The sequence below is a fragment of the Mauremys reevesii genome, linkage group 7 (genome assembly GCF_016161935.1).
Source record: "Mauremys reevesii isolate NIE-2019 linkage group 7, ASM1616193v1, whole genome shotgun sequence".
NCBI classification, from domain to species: domain Eukaryota; kingdom Metazoa; phylum Chordata; order Testudines; family Geoemydidae; genus Mauremys; species Mauremys reevesii.
Window position 1 is genome coordinate 36,194,936 of NC_052629.1, and position 22,304 is coordinate 36,217,239.

The 22,304-nt window shown below is 41.1% G+C and overlaps 1 protein-coding gene across 22 annotated transcripts in view; it reads right to left on the reverse strand.

Annotated features, from left to right (window-relative positions):
* The window catches only part of PCDH15 (protocadherin related 15), a 790,091-nt gene that overhangs the window by 111,170 nt on the left and 656,617 nt on the right, over positions 1-22,304 (reverse strand). For all 22 annotated transcript variants that reach the window (XM_039547294.1, XM_039547276.1, XM_039547275.1 and 19 more), the window contains 2 exons: positions 11,831-11,940; positions 9,234-9,374 (listed from right to left, as the gene is read on the reverse strand). In XM_039547294.1, coding sequence (XP_039403228.1) covers positions 9,234-9,374; positions 11,831-11,940 — 251 coding nt within the window. The remainder of the gene's footprint in view (positions 1-9,233; positions 9,375-11,830; positions 11,941-22,304) is intronic.

Here is a 22,304-nt window from a genome sequence, read left to right on the forward strand (position 1 = left end):
AGCAATTTAAATAGACTGTGTGATACCTTCACTGTTGCGTTATATTTTATTGAGATTCAATAAGATATTATATGATGAAATGATTCATCACAGATTGAATCCATTGTGCTTAATCAATCTGCTTCAATATTTCTCCCATCTGGGGGTTCATTTTTTCAATAAGCAGAAGTAGAAAAAAAAATCATGCCCTATTCTAGCTGTGTTAATCATTTCCCAGATGGATGGACATTGTAGTGTTTAATTACTTTTCACTGTATGCCAGCCCTGTTTTGTCTGCATGACCCTTTGAAAATGCTGTGTTACAAATTGAAGCTTAGTTCAGCAGCCTTAAAAAAGTTATTACCCTATTTAGCCCACTGCTGCAAACTTCACTTTGAGTTTAACTTTCACTCTGTGGCTTTTTGATAAGAGGCAGATATATCTGCACTGCCCTACTACATCTTGAAGAACAGAGCTTTTTTAGGTCAGAACCAAAGATCATGCAAATGCAGAACTTGAATTTCAGTTCACCAAAGGATTAGTTAAACATCACATTTTGTATTTGCAAACTATTCTTCTACATTATCCACAGCCAAAGAACAATCATGTTAGCAGGAGAAACAACATTATTAAATATATTAAACTATAAAAGCTTGAAAAAAAATCACACAGTTCCTTAATATAAGGGGGGGAGGAACTCAAGTGACTTTAAGGAACTCAGAGCTCTTGTCTATGTAGTCACCTGCCTCCTCCTTTAGCTCCACCAAGGAAGAACCAATCACTTGGCTTCATTGCCACCCCCAATGGCATGTATTGTCTTCTACTGTCAATATAATTTTATATAGTTTAAAATGCATATACAAAATTGTTAAAAAATCTGTACCTATAGGATGATTATTTAAGGAAGAGGAGGCTTCCGTGATCATCAATATGTGCTTTACTTTCAAATTCTCCCCGCCCCCAAGGTTAAGTTGGATAGTTTTTAAAAGCTTTGTTGAAATTATTTCAACTGCTTCTTTAGGTTCAATCACCTGTACAATGTCTGAGGTTCCATGTAATTAGTTAGTTCTATGGCATATTCCAGAAAATTTATTCCTATCCACTCCAACTACTTGAACTTTTTATGAACTTTTCATTGTCTTAGCAAAGATATTAGATTGTTTACAGCAGATACATTTGTGAAGGAGCTGTTTCCATAAATCCGGTACAGCATGAATAGATTTATTGCTGCCTTTCAGAGTATTTTGTAAGAAAGTGTGCAAATATTTTTTTTACTATTTTAAAAATATTTTATAAAATCTTAATTGGTTGAAGTTCCAAAATTAGTACAGAATGATTTTAACAGTAGGCATTGAACTAGCATAGAACTAAATTCAAGGTGAACACTCTAATATTGCCAATAATTGTGTTTTCACTAAAATAATGAGTAATAATGGGAAGACTCACACAAGGTATTAAACCATATGCACAAGGATAGCAGAATCTGCCCAGTCAGTCATGTGCTGTGTACTATAATGATTCAGAAGTAAGCAGCTTTACTCCTACTGCACATACTACCTGCATCTGGGATCACAACACAACACACAGGGGAGAAGACAGCAGCCACCGGGGGCGGGGGGGGGGGGGGGGAACCACTACTCCTTCAGCACAAGTCTGTGGGAAAGGGGAAGAGCTTTGGCTCTGCTTCCCACCAGTGTGCCAGCCAAAGAAGCTGTGCTGGTGAAGGGGGGGGGGGGGGAAGCTACACCAAGAAAAGGGCTAGTACCATTTACTTCTCTCTAAAGCAAGGAAAAAGCAGGGATTGAATTTTACTGAGTCACAATTTGGCTGCTGCTGTGCTCTTAGGGCAGTGGAACAACAAGCTGTCCCATACACAGGTCAGACTGTAAGGTACCAATCTAGCCAAAGTGATAAATGAGTGGCTAAATGAAGTGATTTTCTGCTACTTGGCTTGTTTTGTAGACCTCACTGAATAACTAAAAATCAGGCCAGGCCTCAAATCAGCATATACTGTACTGGAGCTTACTGCATGCAAAGGTTTATAACATAATACAGACTGTTATCTCTCTATATGAAAATGATTTGAAATACACAAACTTTGAAATGGGGAAAAAGATCTATGTTATAGGCTTCAAATAAATCTTCTATTCTTGTTTCTCCCTCAGAAAGGCTCCTCTCTGCAACAATTCTACATTCAAGGACTGACATGGCTTCTTCCAGAATCAGTCACTACTGCTCCTAGCATAAGCCAGAGAGTGTGCTAGAGATTGATGCAACATGTATTAGTGCTCAGAAGTGAAGGACTGAGCCTGGGTGACCACTATTTACTAGTTATTTTTGTTGAATTCTATGCATCTTCTGTTTTAGTATCCATAAAGCTAATCTTCTGGTACACACTGTATCAATTAATATTTGTAAAGGCTTTCCTAGGGCTATACACTGGCAGAAATTAGTTTAGCTTTTGATATATTGTAATTTTCATATGTTTCATGACATTGCTAAATGTAGAATCATTCATTTCTGTAGATCTAACCAGCAACAGCCCTAGCATAGAATGCAGTTTGATTCAAATGTGTATTACATAAATTCCAAGTTGATCTGAGTGCAATAAAATCAGGTTAAAGGTGTTTTATACATTAGGGATTTCTTATGCTAAATTATTGCACACACATTGGAATACAACTCAGTTTAAATAAAAAACAGTTTTGCCTCTTTTTGTAGGGTTCCTTGAACTCTATGCTGAACCTATGCCCTTTCCACCCACCTCCAGGTTTTGATGTTGGGGGGGGGGGGGGAGTATAAATAATCAAGCATTTTTTTTTTAAAAAGTGCAACAGCATTATAACCTGCAGTGAGTGGTACCAAAAGCCTCAGCCCCAAGTGTCATAAATTACTTACTGATTGTAGTATTTTAGGGGCCCTCATGCAACATCACAGCAACTTTCCTGCATAAGACACGGGTAACAGTACATGAGTTTCAGAGTGGTAGCCGTGTTAGTCTGTATCCATTACAATCTACATACCACACAGACTATGCTGACAGATTGTGCCACACACTCAAAGAAACTGAGGACGCACCTGATCAACATCCTATACAGCAAACAGGGAAAGATCAAGAATGAGCTCTCAAAATTGGACACATTAAAAAAACAACCTTCCACACAAACTAGACAAGCCATTTACAACACACACTTTGCTTCTCTACAAAGGAAAAAGGGCACTAAACTATCTAAACTACTACATGCCACAAGAGGCCACAACAGTGGTTCCCTTTACCCACCCAACAATATTCTTAGTCTATCCCAGGGGTCAGCAACCTCTAGCACACAGCTCGCCAGAGTAAGCACCCTGGCAGGGCAGGCTGTGTAGGCAGGTTCGGCGCACCGCGGCTCCCACTGGCTGGGGTTCGCCATCCCAGGCCAATGGGGGTGGCAGGTAAACAAACTGGCCTGGTCCACCAGGGTGCTTACCCCGGTGAGCCGTGTGCCAGAGGTTGCTGGCCCCTGGTCTACCCAGTTATACTCTTAGCCCAGCAGAATAATCTGTCCTGTCTCGGGGCCTCTCTTTCTGCCCCTCCACCCCATGAACATGATACAGTTCTGTGGTGACCTAGAATCCTACTTTCGACATCACCACCTCAAGGAATATTTCCAGCACACCGCCAAACAGCATACTAACCCACAGAAACCTTCCTACCAACACTACAAAAAGAAGGATTCTGCATGGACTCCTCCTGAAGGTCGAAACAACAGACTGGACTTCTACATAGAGGGCTTCCGCCGACATGCTCAGGCTGAAATTGTGGAAAAGCAGCATCACTTGCCCCATTAACCTCAGCCGCGCAGAACACAACGCCATCCACAGCCTCAGGAACAACTCTGACGATAATAAAAAAGGCTGACAAAGGAGGTGCTGTCGTCATCATGAATAGGTCGGAATATGAACAAGAGGCTGCTAGGCAGCTAACACCACATTCTACAGGCCTTTGCCCTCTGATCCCACTGAGGGTTACCAAAAGAAACTACACCATCCGATCAAGAAACTCCCTGAAAAAACATAACAAATCTGCACAGACACACCCCTATAACCCCGATCAAGGGTATTCTATCTGCTACCCAAGATTCATAAACCTGGAAATCCTGGATGCCCCATCATCTCAGGCGTTGGCACCTTAACAGCAGCATTGTCTGCCTATGTAGGCTCTCTCCTCAGGCCCTATGCTACCAGCACTCCTAGCTATCTTCAAGACACCACTGACTTCTTCAGGAAACTACAATCCATTGGTGATCTTCCAGAAAACACCATCCTGGCCACTATGGATGTAGAAGCCATCTACACCAACATTCCACACAAAGATGGACTACAAGCCGTTAGGAACAGTATCCTCAATAATGTCATGTCAAACCTGCTGGCTGAACTTTGTGACTTTATCCTCACCCATAACTATTTCACATTTGAGGACAATGTTTACCTTCAAGTCAGTGGCACTGCTATGGGTATTCGCATGGCACCATAGGAGCCAACATTTTTATGGCTGACTTAGAACAACACTTCCTCAGCTTTTGTCCCCTAATGCCCCTACTCTACTTGCACTACATTGAGGACATCTTCATCATCTGGACCCATGGAAAAGAAGCCCTTGAGGAATTCCACCATAATTTCAACAATTTCCATCCCACCATCTACCTCAGCCTGGACCAGTCCACAAAAAGAGATCCACTTCCTGGACACTACAGTGCTAATAAGCGATGGTCACAAACACCACCCTATACCAGAAACCTACTGACCTCTATACTTACCTACATGCCTCCAGCTCTCAGCCAGACCACATCACACAATCCATTGACTACAGCCAAGCTCTAAGATACAACTGCATTTGCTCCAACCCCTCAGACAGAGACAAACACCTACGAGATCTCTATCAAGCATTCTTACAACTACAATACCCACCTGCTGAAGTGAAGAAAAAGATTGATAGAGCCAGAAGATTACCCAAGAGTCACCTACTACAGGACAGGCCCAACAAAAAGTAACAGAATGCCACTAGCCATCACCTTGAGCCCCCAACTAAAACCTCTCCAGCGCATCATCAAGGATCTACAACCTATCCTGATGGACGATCCCTCACTCTCACAGATCTTGGGAGACAGGCCAGTCCTCTCTTACAGACTGCCCCCCAACCTGAAACAAATACTCACCAGCAACCACACAACACACAATAAAAACACTAACCCAGGAATCTATCCCTGCACCAAAGTCCGTTGCCAACTCTGTCCACATATCTATTCAGGAGATACCATCATAGGACCTAATCACATCAGCCACATTATTAGAGGCTCATTCACCTGCACATCTACCAATGTGATATATGTCATGTGCCAGCAACGCCCCTTTGCCATGTACATTGGCCAAACTGGACAGTCTCTATGCAAAAGAATAGATGGACACAAATTAGATGTCAAGAATTATAACATTCAAAAACCAGTTGGAGAACACTTCAACGTCCCTGGTCATTCAATTACAGACCTCAAAGTTGCAATACTCCAACAAAAAAAAAACCTTCAAAAACAGACTCCAATGAGAAACTTCAGAATTGGAATTAATTTGCAAACTGGACACCATTAAATTAGGCTTGAATAAAGACAGAGTGGATGGGTCATTACACAAAGTAAAAACTATTTCTCCATGCTAATTTTTTCCCCTACTGTTACCCACATTTTGTCAACTGTTGGAAATGGGCCATCCTGATTATCACTACAAAAGTTTTTTTTCTCCTGCTGATAATAGCCCACTTCAATTGATTACTCTTTGTTATAGTTGGTATGGCAACACCCATTTTTTCATGTTCTCTGTGTATATATATATATCTTCCTACTGTATTTTCCACTGCGTGCATCCGATGAAGTGGGTTTCAGCTCATGAAAGCTTATGCTCAAATAAATTTGTTAGTCTCTAAGGTGCCACAAGTACATGAGTATTATTTGCATCAATGTTAACTGTAAATAGAAACATGCTTGGTCTGATTAATCTTGGGCACAGTTTCTGGCATAAGATCTGTAATATCGTTGATTGGACCACCTTCTGTTGGTGGGAAGTAGAAGCTTTCAAACTTGCACAGAGCTCTTTTCCAACTCTGGGAAACTTGCTCAAAGTGTCACTGCAAAATACAAGATTTGAACAAATTGTTTAGCATAAGTGGCTAACACCTATTTCAAGGGACCATTCAAGGTGAAGTGGCCCATTAACACCCGTCCAGTCACAGGGAGAAAAGGAAGGGCAATGAGGAAGCGTCTTGGGAGGGGATTGTTAGTGAATTACAGTTTGTTTTAATAAGCCATAAAACCAGTGTCTCTATCCAATCCATGATTTTTAGTGTCTAGCAAAGTTATGAATTTAATCTCCCAGACTCAAGTTTTGAAGGTGTTGTGCAGGTTTCCTTTGAGGAAGAGGACTGATTGGTTAGATATAGAGTAATTGCTTTGTGAAAAGTGTTCACCCCCAGATGATGTAGTGTTTTTATCTTTTATCAGAGTGTATGATTATCTGGTTTCACCCACATAGTTGCTATTGGGCCATTTAGTGCACAGGATGAGGTGCACCACATGTAGTGATAGGCATGTGTAGGACCCATGGATCTTGAAACGTGTGTTGTGGGGGAGGAGATGTGTCTGCTGGTTTTGCATCTGTTGTTCTGGCAGGGTCTGGTGCTGCTTTGAGTTGGTGTGTCCTGATCTGTAGGGAGCTCGCTTCTGATGATGAGCTTTGAAGACGTGCTCCTTATAAGCTCGAAAGCTTGTCTCTCTCACCAACAGAAGTCGGTCCAATAAAAGATATTACCTCACCCACCTTGTATCAATTTATTCTTATTTACAAGGCTATTACTAAACAGTATAGCCTTTGTTATTTTAACCAGGCCTTTTTAAATGGTGATCCCTTATAGTCTGGCCCACGATTACAGCACTTTAGATAGGAAAAGATTTATACATTCTTCTACATTGAAATATGTTTAATGTCTGTAATTTCAATTTTATAATATGATTACAAAGTTTAACAAATTAACATTTGTGTTTACTTAAAACACAAAACAATGTACAATCATTTCAGTAAGTTTGATCACATCTTGAGGATAACCTATAACACTTGCCAACCTTTTTAAGGCCAGCACTTTTGTGTAGAGAATACTACCTGTCATGATTTTTCAGCTGAAGTGTCAATTTTGATCCCAAAAAATGGAAGGTTAGAGTCCCCCTCTGCATTATGGCTAGCTCAATCACTGGATCACTGGCTTACCTAGCTATAGGAAGATCTTCCTAGTATAGAGGCATGATAGTGATTCCTGTGTCACCATCCTCCCTGTAGATTGGGCAGAGGGCATGGCTGGGGAAAAGGGAGGTGCCCCATACCTCAGTGATTCTCACCTACCATAACAGCTCTTGGTGTTCTAAACTGTGCTAAGGGCTAGCCAGGTGCAGAGCAGCCACAGGATCAAGGGATCACAATGGATTTTTAAGGCCAGCAATAAGCCAAGAGGAAAGTCCAGAAATAAAAATCACAGAGTAACTGTTATATTGGTATAACATAACCACATCCACAGCAGACCATGCCCTGGAGCCAAGGTTCACTTCAGACATGACAGCAGAACACACTACACAGGGAAACTTGCCTATTATGCGTAACCAGGGAACTGAAATAAATAAGTTCCTTCTGGTAAGTGGTCTTTTAACAAAGCAGTAGCACAACTGCTCTCAGTGAGCTGATTCCCTGTAGCCCCACACCTTGCATAGCTATTTACTTCAGCGCAAAATGGATGTAAACTGCTTTAATTTTGATTTAGTAGCATTGTACCTCCACTTTGCTTTCACTTTGTATCAACTGAAATGACTATGCAAGGTGTTGGCAATGGAGACCCAGGCCCAATATCTTTGGGGACACTTCAAATATACTTTGGATGATCTCTTAAGACAGGAAGCTGCCCAGTATGGGCATATTTCACACATTATTCATTGTAGATATGTGTGAGGGCATAAATGTCTGTGCCACATTAAACTACAACGATTACTTGGTATGTTTGCCCCTTTAAATCACTTTGACGTGTTCAGAAAATAGCATGAAAGAAAAGAGACCATCGCAAACATTTGCAAAGGTTTCTCTCAGCCATAAAGAAAACCAAATCCTGTACATAGCACACATTCCCTGCCTCTTCGTAATAGTGGAAAGTCCAGCAAACTATTCTATTGCTTTTGGCAATTAAGTTTAGTTAATTGTGGTGAAGTAAGCAGAATGTAACAAGTTAAACTACCATAAGCTTTAATCATTTAAATTTACCAGTTAACATGACTTTTCTTATGCAATGTTATTATTATGAGCATTTAGAAGTTCCTAGCAAAGTTCTTATTTTTCAGAACTACGTTTCTTAAAACCCTACCAAAATAAAATGCGTACTGTGAAGGTGTTCTCAATCTGAGTATAGAATAAGTGCTATTAAAGGGGAAAAAAAAGAAAAAAGAAAAAAAAAGGACCATGAAATTTGTTAACTAATTATTGGATGTTACTTACCAGTTATATTTAGCATTTCCAGTAGGAGACATTTAGTTTTGGATAGATTATGATTCATATATTTTGAGTAAAAATAATGTTATTGGTGTTAAAATTGTTTTCCCTGATTGATATTAAAAAAATTGGCCCCACTTTGAAGTTTCACCTAGAGATAAGTTTACAAGTTGCATCAGAGAACTTTAGAACCCACAAATCTCCTCTGCAAACAAATATCAGCCCTGCAGAAATGGTGAGTTGTGTGTATTTGGGTTGTATATTTTATTTGAAAAAAATATTCTTAAACTTTGCTTCAGTGAGGTTTTGATGGGTTTTATGTTTCAATTAAAGGGAGAAACTGTAATTATACTGAATATTAATTCAACTTTTGAAAGCCTGTTTTCCTGTGGATAATAGGAGTTATATACATGATATTCATTTGTAATTAGTAATTTGGCAGTATTATCTCTTCCATGGATCCCTTCCCTAGGAGCAGACACTACTAGGGAGGTTTTAATGCATATTTTATGATTTATTTGGTATCACTATCTACATACGTAGTGAAAACAGAGCAACACAAAATTACGATATAACTGGTTAGAGTGAATGCTTATCAATACCCTGTAAGATAAAGTTACATAGTAACATTATTTATTCTCAAAAAGTATTTTTATTAAATTAAATATGTTTAGATTTTTGAAAATACATGAAATATAACTTACTTTTGGAAGGGACACGTAGATTGGATTGAACTACTTGTAGGGAGTCTGCTTGTACCCGAAGTTCATAGCTTTTCACACTTTCATAGTCAAGAGGCTTTTTAATGAAGATAACACCTGTTCTGTTATTAATGGCAAACACATCTGGAATCCAGAAAAAAACAAAACAAGTAACTGTCTAAAACCTGTAGATAATAATAGAATGTTTCCTCAAAATCTTTAAGATTAAGTTTTTTCCATTCTTGTAAAGACATTGTTCATTCCTGCCTCCTACTACAGGGAGTTGAGGGATTGAAGTCTTCACCACCCTAATGACTCCATAGTCCCTGTCCTCAGCCGCGTTCCTTATCATCATCATGAAAAGGGCACAACTGCTGATGTGGGTACTGGAACTGGAACAACAAACTTCAGGGCAAGCTGCAAAAACTATCTGGATATATAGACTATTCCCACAGCTGGGAGAAGGTTAATGCCATTCTCCCCTAAATAACCCAATGTAATTTTGTGTGCAATTTTTAAGGTCAAGCATGGTGAGCACGCACCTGAGAATAAGGTAAGTTTGAGACTAACATTTTACCTCTTTCTTTAAATATCAGACTTTAGCCTTCATGATACATAGTAGTATGTAGGGCACTGTCATGACTGAAATTTACAGTATATTAAAACAAATCAGACTTCTCTGTATGTAGTTCAGTACCAGTACCACCAATTCAACCTACAGATCTGTTGATAGCAATCACTTGCAGACTTGACATTCATAGTTGTCACTCTAGAAGGCCCAGGGCACAATATGGAAATAGAAAAGTTCTTAACATGTGCATTTAAGTCAGCATGTAATTTTTGTTTGTAGATCATTGGCAAGTCAGAAGAAGAGGAGTGGATTCAGCTATCCCAAGGGAATGGTCCACAAGTAGCAGATTAGCTGCTGGGAAAAATAGGTGCTCAAGCAGTGCTCCTGCCAAAGAGCAGGATCAGGGCGCAGGGGCTTGCCCCACTCCGTCTGCCTGGCCCTCCTGCTGGGCAACGGACAAAGCCCCCGTGAGCCGACCCGCTTCCTGGCAGGAGTGCCAGGTGAGGGGAGGCCGGGGGAGGTGCAAGGTTCCACACCCCAACTCCATTTCCTCAGCAGGAACACCAGGGTGGGGGGAGGAGAAGGGAGGGGAGGACTGCAGGCAGAAGTGGTGGGGAGGGGCCCTGCTCTGGCCCAGGGCCTCACAAATCCCTAATCCGCCTTGGTCCACAACAAGGAGTGAAGCTGTCAGCTGGCTAGTCTGAAACAAACTGACTTAAGTTATGGCAAATCTTTTTGCAAGCTTCTCTACTGCAATCAACTAACACAAGTCTAATATTTCCTTAAATGAAAATATATCCTGGTTGAGTTGATCAAGTGTGTGCATTTTTCAGCAGCGGGGTGCTTGGTGATGTGGCATGCTTTCATCTCAGCCATGAGACAGGTCAGAAGCAATTCTATTTGAACACTATGCAGTTGACGTATTGCACCATTTTATTATCAGAGCTCGCCAGAAGACAGTTCTGAGGACCAGCTGCTCTGTATGGCAAACCTCAAGATCACCTGTCAGAAAATCTACTGTATGTGAATACTTGAGGGCCACTAACATTAAATCCCATTCAATGTCTTATATCTGCTCCCAGGAGATAAAGCAAAGTGTGAAGCCACAACCAGGTCACCTGTGGCAGAATGACCAACAGTGAGACATATTGCAAGGAAAAATAGGGGTGCCAGAGAGCAGTTTAGAGAGACAAGGTAATATAAAGTTATTACCTCACCCATCTTGTCTCTCTAATATCCTGTGATGGCTACAACTACACTGCATACAGCAGGGACCAGTTTGGTAGACTGGCCATTTTCATGGACAACCAAAATACAGTAGTGTTGCAACTGGATTTTGTTGTAAATTTAGGATCATCAATGAACATACAAGTCCTTACACTATTCCTTCCTGTACCTTCTATTCAGCCATAAGCCCATTCATCTGGAGGGATGATGCCTTGAAAATACTGCATGGAGATTTTTCAAGTGAGATTTCTTCATGAAGGGGGATATTGTGTGGCTCTGTGATATTTTTCAAGTGTTCATGATATATATGATAAGATAATCAATAAAAATCACATTGCAAGGGTAGTGAGCATCCCAGTTATACAAAGAATAGATTTAGGTTGATTCCATTTAAAGCACACTCAAAAGCACATTATATATATTTTTAATGACACAACTGAAGAATCTAATATTGACACGTATATAACACAATGTAGAACCAAACAACTTCCTACATTTTATCTAGAACACACTTACTCTTACTGAGCTATGAAAAAATATTGCTTACATTTTAAGGAGCAAACCCTGCTTCCTTTTCAGCTGTAAAGGGCATCATATGCAGTTCTGCTGCATAGGCAGGGTGTAGCAGGTTTATGAAAGTAGAATAATGGCAGCAGGAGCTGCTACTGGGGCTAGGCTTGGGTGAGGCAGGGTTTAGCACTAGCTGTTTTATTTATACATACACCACTTTCTGAAATTGTTTACTTTTAATGAATGTATCATACAGCATAATCTGCAACTTCATTGAGATACTCTTACTTACCATCTTCATTTCCTGAAACAATTGAATACACAATAGTCTGATTCAAGGCCGCAGCAGTAACAACAGCAATCAGAGTTCCTTTGGGTGCACCTTCATTCACTGGCGGGGGTCTGCAGAATCAGATTGACACATTTATTCTCTATATTAGGATTTCTCCCCACCTATTAGGTTGCCACAGCAGGATGACAATTGAGGACCTGATTAACATGGCAAAGTTTAATCCTAGCAGCAATATTGACTGTCTACTGGAAATTAAGGTAGATAACATATGAAATATGACAATGTGAGGATACAACACATCCTCAAGGTATAAGAAAGAGAAAAACAGGGGATAAAGATAACAGGAGCGAAGAATACTCACCACCTGGAAGAAAGCAAGCAATAGTTATCAGCAAAAAAGGCACTTTATAGAGCTACGCTCTGCTAAATGAAAATGACATCTGCTAGAAAGGCATGTGGGGAAAGGTTCCTACATTACTAACTTTATAAAAATCAAGATGCTTTTCAGGAAATCCACTGCTTCCTGCATTTAGACCTCAATTTAGCAAAAGCATTTAAGCATGCACATAAGCTCATGAGTAATCCTAGTGAAGTCAATGGGAAAGGTCACACAGTTAAAAGTTATAAAGGTGAAAACTATCTCCCCTTCCACATCCACAAATTCATAGATTCCAAGGCAAGAAAGGACCGTTGTGATTACATAGTCTGACCTCCTGTATAACACAGGCCATAGAACTTCCTCAAAATAATTACTAGAGCAATTATTTTAGAAAAATATCCTATCTTGATTTAAAAATTGTCAATGATGGAGAGTCCACAACATTCCTTAGTAAGATATTCCAGTGGTTAATTACCCTCACAGTTAAAATGTTAGGCTTTATTTCCAGTCTGAATTTGTCTAGTTTCAACTTCCAGCCATTGGATTGTGTTATACCTTTCTCTGCTCTATAGAAGAGCTCATAACTAAATATTTGTTTCTCACATACATATTTACATAGTATAATCAAGTAACCACTTAACTGTCTCTTTGTTAAGCTAAATAGATTTAGCTCATTTAATCTATCACTATAAGGCATGATTTCTAATCCTTTAATCGTTCTGGTGGCTCTTCTCTGAACCCTCTCCAATTTATCAACATCCTTCTTGAATTGAGGGCACCAAATCTGGACATAGTATTCCAGCAGCAGCAGTCAGACAACTACCAAATACAGAGGTAAAATAACCTCTCTAATCCTACTCAAGATTCCCCTGACTGTGCATCCCAGTATCAAATTACCTCTTTTGGCCACAATGTCACATTTGAGCCTATGTTCAGCTGATTATTCCCCTCTGCCCCCAAAACTCTCTCAGAGTCTCTGCTTCCCAAGATAGATTCCACCATCCTGTAAGTATGACCTACATTCTTTGTTCATGGGTGTATATGTTTATATTTAGCCATTGTGACAAAGTTCCTCCTCTACCTTGGTGGATCCTGCACTTATTGGCAGATTTGCTCACCTCAGTGATCTTCCCCACAGTCTGGGTCAACTCCTCCTCTGTCTGATCAGGAGTTGGGAGGTTTGGGGGGAACCCTGGCCCGCCCTCTACTCCAGGTTCCAGCCCAGGGCCCTGTGGATTGCAGCTGTCTATAACGTCTCCTGTAACAGCTGCATGACAGCTACAACTCCCTGGGCTACTTCCCCATGGCCTCCTCCAAACACCTTCTTCATCCTCACCACAAGACCTTCCTCCTGGTGTCTGATAAGGCTTGTACTCCTTAGTCCTCCAGCAGCACACCCTCTCACTCTCAGCTCCTTGTGCCTCTTGCTCCCATCTCCTCACACGCACTTCCTCTCCTCTGGCTCCCCCCCGCCCCCCACCTGACTGGATTGAGCTCCTTTTTAAACCCAGGTGCCCTGATTAGCCTGTCTTGATTGGCTGCAGGTGTTCTAATCAGCCTGTCTGCCTTAATTGGTTCTAGCAGGTTCCTGATGACTCTAGTGCAGCCCCTGCTCTGGTCACTCAGGGAACAGAAAACTACTCATCCAGTGACCAGTATATTTGCCTTCTACCAGACTCCTGTACCCCACTGGCCTGGGTCTGTCACACCATATTAAAACACATTTTGTTTGCTTGCACCCAGTTTACTAGGTGATCCTGCTCACACTTAATAAGTTATCTGAGTTCTTCATTATCTACCACACCCCTAATTTGTTTGTCAGGTGCAAACTTTATTGGTGATGATTTTATGTTTTTGTTCCAGTCAATGACAAAAATGTTAAATTGAATAGGGGAAGAATTGATCCCTGTGGGAACCCATTGGAAATACCACCACTTGATGATGATTCCCTGTTTATGGTTACATTTTGAGACCTATAAGTTAGCCAGCTTAAGAACAAAGGAGAAGCTTACATTTTGAAAACTCTCTGGGCATTCATCTATATGTAAGTTTAATTATTCTCTTGTTTTGTAAATGATATTCCACCAACAGGCACCTGTCCTTGTTCTTATGGCCTTAGACTTACAAATGAGTATCTCATATCCAGACTGCTCATTTTATTGTATGTAATTAACTAGCTGCCTCCTGATAAATAAAATTCCACCCTCAGATACCTCCCTGTCCAAATTTTAGGACATTTAGTACATTATCTCTATAATTAGTGTCACGAGTGATACTTTTATGAAAAACACTGTGACTATATAATCTACAGCAAAACCCTCCTTACCTAACCGCAGGAATATTTTGACAACACCCAACATGTGCCACAGAACTTCTTTCCCCAATAAAAGTAAAGGAAGAAGTAGTGGGCAGCTATCCTTCACTTTCAACTAAGGAATCAGTGCTAATATAATTTAAACAGCTTCCTTTCAACAAATTTAGTGAGATACTGGAAGTAAACTCAACAGCAACTTTCAGCTATTTGTTACAGCAAAAGATGAGGTAATATTCACTCTGAATATGAGCAAATAAAGTGTCAGTGTCACAAGTCCAGGCCTTGGGAAATGTGCCTCAATTTCCCCTTTTGGCTATATGAATTAGTCCTGAGTCAGACTTTACCTTCCATAACTCCTTTTTCATTATTTTTTTGTTACCAACAGACTTTATTCATTAATAACCAATAAATCAATACAGAGATAGTCCCAGGCTTCAGCTTCTTTCTCACCAGAGTTGTATTCTTCTTCCAGCCTCCTCTCTTCAGTAAATTGCCAGCAGCCCCTCCTGCCTCACAGATTCAGCTGCTGCAACCCATCCACACTAAGGTTCAGTCTTCTGTTCTGCTACTAGGGGTTCTCAAACTGGTGGGGGGGGGGTTGTGACCCTTTAGAGGGTTGCAGGGTGGTTACATGGGGCTTACGAGCTGTCAGCTCTGTGGACTGAGAGCCCCAAGTCCCCATTATATTAAATTAAATTAACACTCTTCATCTTCCTACTCCCTTCCTAGGAGCCAGGCTCAAGCTATAGGCCTATCTAGCTCTTTTCCTGGACCTTACTGACAGGAGCTCCCCACTGTCTCCCTTCTGCAGGGACTCTGACAGTTCTTTTGGGGCTTTTGCTGTCAATTCCAAGCCCTCATTCAGGGCTAATCCCCACAGAGGCTTATTCCACATCCTATAGTTTCCTCTAGCCCGCAACTGCCATGGGGCTTCTGTGGAGACAACTTCCTTTTTATACTGTTCTAGCTGTTTCTTTTCAACTCGGCTGCTCCATTTCTAATTAGCTAAACGGTGCAATCTGGAGCACCTGATTGCCCCCAGGTATTCCCCACAGGATCATCATGGATCATTTGGGCCCTGATCTTTCCTGAAGGGCCACTGGCCACAGGACAGGCAGCAGCAAATTTTTGCATTCATCCACAAGTTTTGATATTTGGATGTTTAATAAAAATATTTTCCTTTCTAGTCTCACACTTTATTATACTCATGTGATACGGAAAAATAGAATTTTTAAAATTTTTAAAGTTAGGCTCCTAAATAAAAATAGACATTCGGTAGCATTTCACTGGGATCTGTAGATGCTCAGCACCTCTGAAAATTAGGACAGCTTTATTTAGAAGCCTTACTTTAGGGACCCAGGTTTGAAAATTCTGGCTGTTGTCTACAATTACTACAGCACTCATTACAGACAATATCTTTTAAAAAATTCTCCTCTATTTTCAGAATCATTTTAGAAGTTTTAGCCCACACCATGTTTTCTATTCAAAGCTATAGAGGGATTGAAAATTGCATTCTGTAATAGAACACTGTTTGCAACCTTAACTACTGAAACCTGACCAACGCTTAACAATTATATACTGGGATACCAACAATTTGACCTTGGTTTCTGAGTTACAGTATGCATTTTTCATATAAGATGGGTTGTTAGCCAGATTTACAAAGACAGACAGACAGACAGACAGACAGAGACACACACACACACACACACACACAGTATGGTTCCAGTCCTTCTACCGGAAGTCTGCTATCCACTATAGAAATTAAAGTCATTATAACTGTGTTTTACTAAACTACTAAAACTAGATCTGCATAATTATTATGAATGTGCATTTTTAGATTGGTCTTAATGACATGGAAAAAGACAATCAAACCAATTTTGATGCAGTTTAAAATTCAGGTTATTTAATGTGTTCATCAAATGTAGGTTACTGATGAAATTAAAATCTATTTTATGTTACATTAGACTCCTTGGCTCCCCTCTTTCTTCAAACTGCACACAATTGAAGTCTGTGAAGAATACAAGATTTCTTATCTAAAAATCCTACTTGGTCCCAAGTTGGTTTTAGTATTTTAAGCCCCCCATCCCCCTCCCCCCCAAAAAAACCCAACGAAAAACAACAACAGAGACACAATCCTGTAACTTCTATTCTGACATTGCTGAATTCAACGGATTGACAAATCAATACAATACCAATTAGGAAGCTACTTTTGTGTTCAATATGTGAGAATTTGAACCACAGGAATTCACGTTCTTTGTAACCTTCCAGTAATTGCACCTCATTGATTTCATTCCCCTCATTTAACTAAGGCAATCAGGTGCAAAGAGCAATACATCAGTTCAATTAGAACATACAGTGGGTCCCTTAAGAACCTTTTGCTGAACTACAGATAAGTGAATTGGTAAAGGAGAGAAGAACTCAGTAGATAACATACTGTTCTTTGCCCTGTACTTCAGCTATAATACCCTGTCTTTAGAGATAAATACATTATTTTCCATTTTTAACACTAAAATGTACAGTAGAAGCATTGTTTTCACTTGGGAAATAAATTAAGTGTAAAATTAATTTGGCAGTAGGGAGAGGCATCTTTATTCACTGGTTTAAAATTATTTAGAGAAAAAGGCACAATTATTTATTTGTGGGCTAAGACACAACACTAGTTATGTTTCATGATCCTGTCTAACCCACCTGGTCTGCAATTTTACAATACAAATACAATATTAGAAGGGGAAGAACAGCCATGTGGCTAAAGCACATGATTAAGATTCAGATTAGTTGGCTTACACTTTTCTCTGTCATAGACTTCCTGGGTACTGAGACCTAGATTTCAAAGGTATTTAGACATATAATGCCCATTGAAATCAATAGGAGATAATAACTACCTTTGAGGATATGGGCCTTCATGTCTCTGTGCCTCAGGTTTTCCATCTGCAAATGAAGATATTATTACCTACCTACCAATAATGTTGTTTGTCTTCATACATTACGTTAATATTTGTAAAGTGCTTTGAGATACTTGGCTGGAACGGACTACGTAAATGCAAAGGCTGTATGAATATAAAGTATAAACAAACAAACCCAGGGTTTTTCCCCCCCTAAATTTGAACGGAGTGTTCAAAAATTATTCTAAATTAAGAGAATTAAGTTCTTTTTTCACCTACACAACACCTATGTCATTGCCAACAACAACGTGAGAATTCTAATGCACCTGTCCTCAGAAAGGACATCTACTGGTATATACTATATATCCCTTTCCTACATACATTATTTGAAATATTTCACTGTCTCCTAGTGTTACATACCCATATATCCAGATACACACAAAGAACGACACATGTAATGGTGGTAGTCATAAACTGTGGGTTCGTGTGATAAACTCCTTATATACCATAAGAGTTTTAGTATAACTGCATTTATCACATACTTCAGCCACTTTACGTGCAATCCAATCTTTCTAAGTGGCACCAATACTTCTTTTTGGGATTTATTCTGATAATATAAAACACTCATGCTGCTTCAAACAACTGCCATTTAAATAAGAAAAACAAAAATCTGCTTCATTTACAGTAAACATAATTTTTTCTGAAAATTACCCTCTTGTGAGGTGCAAGCTGGGTAATAAAGTATTAGTTATAATGCTTCTCTACCTACAAAGTCTGTGTCGCTGTATTCCTGGGGTTAGATCTTTTACCCAGTAAAAAATGTTTTGTGCCACTGTGACTGGGTCACTTCTGGGCTCGGGACAACTCTCTACCAGGTCCCCACTCAGGTGTAAAGAAACAAAAGGTCTACTACTAAGCTGTCATCCCCTTAGACTGGACAACACCTGCAGCCGAGTTAGGCCTGGTCTACACTACGAGTTTATATCGAATTTAGCAGCGTTAAATCGCATTAACCCTGCGCCCGTCCACACAACAAAGCCCTTTATATCGATATAAAGGGCTCTTAATATCGATATCTGTACTCCTCCCCGATGAGGGGAGTAGCGCTGAAATCGGTATTGCCATTTCGGATAAGGGTTACTGTGGTCGCAATTCAACGGTATTGGCCTCCAGGCGCTATCCTACAGTGCACCATTGTGACCGCTCTGGACAGCAATCTGAATTCGGATGCACTGGCCAGGTAGACAGGAAAAGCTCCATGAACTTTTGAATTTCATTTCCTGTTTGCCCAGCAGAGAGCACCGATCAGCACAGGTGATCATGCAGGTCTAGAATCAAAAAAGAGCTCCAGCATGGACCGTACGGGAGATACTGAAGCTGATCTCTGTATGGGGAGATGAATCTATCAGAACTCTGTTCCAAAAGACGAAATGCCACAGTGTTTTTTCTTATTCATGCATTCTTTATTACTTCATCACACAAATGGGGGGATAACTGCCACGGTAGCCCAGGAGGGAAGCAACGGGTGTGGTTGTTGCAGGGGCACCTCCTAGAATGGCATGCAGCTCATCATTTCTGCGGGATGCCTGGGGCTCTGACCCGGAGCGGCTGTTTGCCTCCCTGGTTCTTTAGTAGGCTTGCCTGATGTTCTAGGCAGGACTGACTCTCCATTAGACAAAACTTAAAGAAGGGAATGACTTGGGGAGTCATTCCCATTTTTGTCCATGCGCCCCTAACCGACCTCACCGAGGCCAGCCAGGAGCACCTATGACAGCAGCAGACGGGACAATATGACTGGTAGCCATCATTGCCAACTTGCAAAGGCAAGGGGATGCTGCTGTGTAGCACTGCAGTACCGCGCCTGTCAGCAGCATTCAGTAGACATACGGTGACAGTGAAAAAAGGCTAAATGGGCTCCATGGTTGCCATGCTATGGCATCTGCCAGGGCAATCTAAGGAAAAGGGCACAAAATGATTGTCTGCCATTGCTTTCATGGAGGGAGGATTGACTGACGACATGTACCCAGAACCACCGGCGACAATGTTTTTGCCCCATCATGCATTGTGATCTCAACCCAGAATTCCAGTGGGCGGGGGAGACTGCGGGAACTATGGGATAGCTATGGGATAGCTACCCACAGTGCAACGCTCCGGAAATCGACACTAGCCTCGGTACATGGACGCACACCGCCGAATTAATGTTCTTAGTGTGGCCATGTGCACTCGACTTTATACAATCTGTTTCCAAAAAACAGTTTCTGTAAAATCGGAATAATCCTGTAGTGTAGACATACCCTTACTCAGCACCAGCAGATAAGACAAATTACACAATACTCCCACATCAGGCCTACCTTCCGTTGGGGAAGCTCTGGCAGGCAACTAGATCTCAAGCTATTCCTCTCTCTCAGCCAGAGAGATGATGATTTGATCTCCTTCCTGGTCAGCCCAACTGAGCTGTGCTCACCCCCTTTTTAACGCCCCCCGCAAATCTGGCACCTGTTGTAGATTTAGCAGGGCGAAGCTGATAGATCCCACAGCAGCTCACTAACCCTTCCTGGTCAGTGTAGGTTAGTATACCCCATCACAGCCCCTCTATGGCACGAAGCAACCTTAAAAGCCAGTTTAATTGGCAAGTATAGATTTCTGCTTGGGAAATCCTTCCCTGGCCATGGAAGTGGAAGAATTCCACTGATAGTGTATGGTCAATGATATAGTTTGTGATGCTGCCAGATCAGGCACCAGCATATGGCAAGGCCCCTAATCCTCAATGAACACCAACAAGCAGGCAAAACAGCTGGACACAGTTCGGTTTACCGGTGTGTTAGCATTGCTAAAGTAGATGTTAAGTTGGTATTTAGACCTGATGAAATGCTTGTATGATGCTGCATGCAATGATCTCACTTATAACTTTACATCATGGCTACAGATGTTATGTTAAGTGTTTACATTGTAAATCTGTGTAACTGAGGAACTCATCAAACAGGAGAAAAGCCTCCTCTAATGCAAATGCTGGCTACCTACAGAAGATGTTAGGTCTTGCCAAAGGAGAATGCCTTTTAAACCAAATGAGCCATTGTGAGACACCAAAGAACAAAGACTTTGTTAATTGCATGGTTGGCATGTGAATTGCCAGCTGAGGGAGGCTAGCACCCAGACCCACACCTGGCCCTGCCCTTCCACACCCCCCTCCGGCTCCAGAGCATGGGAGGGCAGGTGGCCACAGCACCCCCAGCATGAGAGGATGGGTGGCCACAGCCTCTCCATCTCCAGAGCACTGGGAAGGTGGGCGGCGTGCGGCCCCAGCTTCCCCAGCCCGAGCCGGAGCACTGGAGGACGGGACTCGGAGCTGCACACAAGGAGTGGTGATAAGCAGGGGTGGGGCCATGCTTGGTTGTTTGGGGAGGTCCAGCCTCCCCCACCCTATGCAACCTGCCACCTATGGTTAATTGTATTCTTCACTGCCTCCAGGAAGAGAAGACCTGCACCTGAACTCATTCCATCAGCTTTGACTCTGGGGATAAAGGAATAAAAATCCCTGATAAGAAGAAACTAGGTTATTTCCCCTGCTTGGACTCTAAAGAAACAAGAATCACTAAGCATAAGCAAAAGAACCCCAGCTGTTTTGTCTGGGTTATCCCTAACAGACATATAAAGCTTGCACATTATAGCAGTACTATCATCTTGTGTGTGTGTATGTTTACCTGTTTTAGCCTTGTAAACAACTCCAATTTATTTTTCCTAGTTAATAAATCTTTAGATAAGTTGTTAAAGATTGGCTACAAGTGTTGTCTTTGGTTTAAGTTCTGCAATACAGTTGATATGGGGTAAGTGACCGGCCATTTGGGACTAAGAGTAACCTGAATATTATTGTGATTTTTGGTGTAATGGACAATCTTTCACAAAGAGAAGCTTGCCTGGTTGGCAAGATAGACCAGAGTGCCCAAAAATATTATCTGTGACTCCATGTTCAGGCTGTTATAGTGCTTTACGAGTTCACATTTGTTATTTTGTTTGGTAAAAATCTACTTCTAGAACATACAACCATTTTGAGGTTTGCACCATATTCCTGGAGGTCTGCCCTGAGGCTGGCACTCACGGTCAATAGCCACTCCAGCTAGCTTGACAGAGGCACCAACAGCACACCAATACTGGACCCTAGTGGGGACTGATAAAACGGGGAATGGCCAGGACACTGCTGTATCTGGCTGTTTCTTGTTGTCAACCAGCCCTTGGGAAGTGTGGGAGGGGAGAGGGGACAGAGTCAGCAAGTTGTAAAAACAGAGCAGCCTTTAAGCTGCTCTAGTTTACACTAAGTCGAGGTTGGCATGTGGCAGTCTCACATTTGGGAAAAGCAAAACAACTTAAAAGCCACAATAATAGCTGTGGAGTGGTTCTTTTGGTCCTTTTCTCTACTCCCACAATTAAGTTCCTCAGGCTGTGAATACGTGTAGGATTTGGACTTTGTAGTATTTATTTCATTGTGTACTGCTGAGAAAGTAAAAGGCAACTCAGTAAAATGTGTTTGGCCCAAATAAGAAAAGATCAAATTAGAAGAAAAATGGGATTAAAACAAATTTAATATTTAGCAGGAGTATGTTTAAAACTGTAAAATGTGTATTTTTTAAGGTGCTGTATTTGGCTTGCCATTAGATGGTCTGTCTCCTTGCTCCTCTCTCCAGCAAGGTATCAAAATTCTGTAAGGCATAACTTCTATATTAATTTTTTGTAATTGGCAGAGTGGCCCATGGACCATAGTTTGTAAAAACAGAGCAGCCTTTAAGCTGCTCTAGTTTACACTAAATCGAGGTTGGCATGTGGCAGTCTCACATTTGGGAAAAGCAAAACAACTTAAAAGCCACAATAATAGCTGTGGAGTGGTTCTTTTGGTCCTTTTCTCTA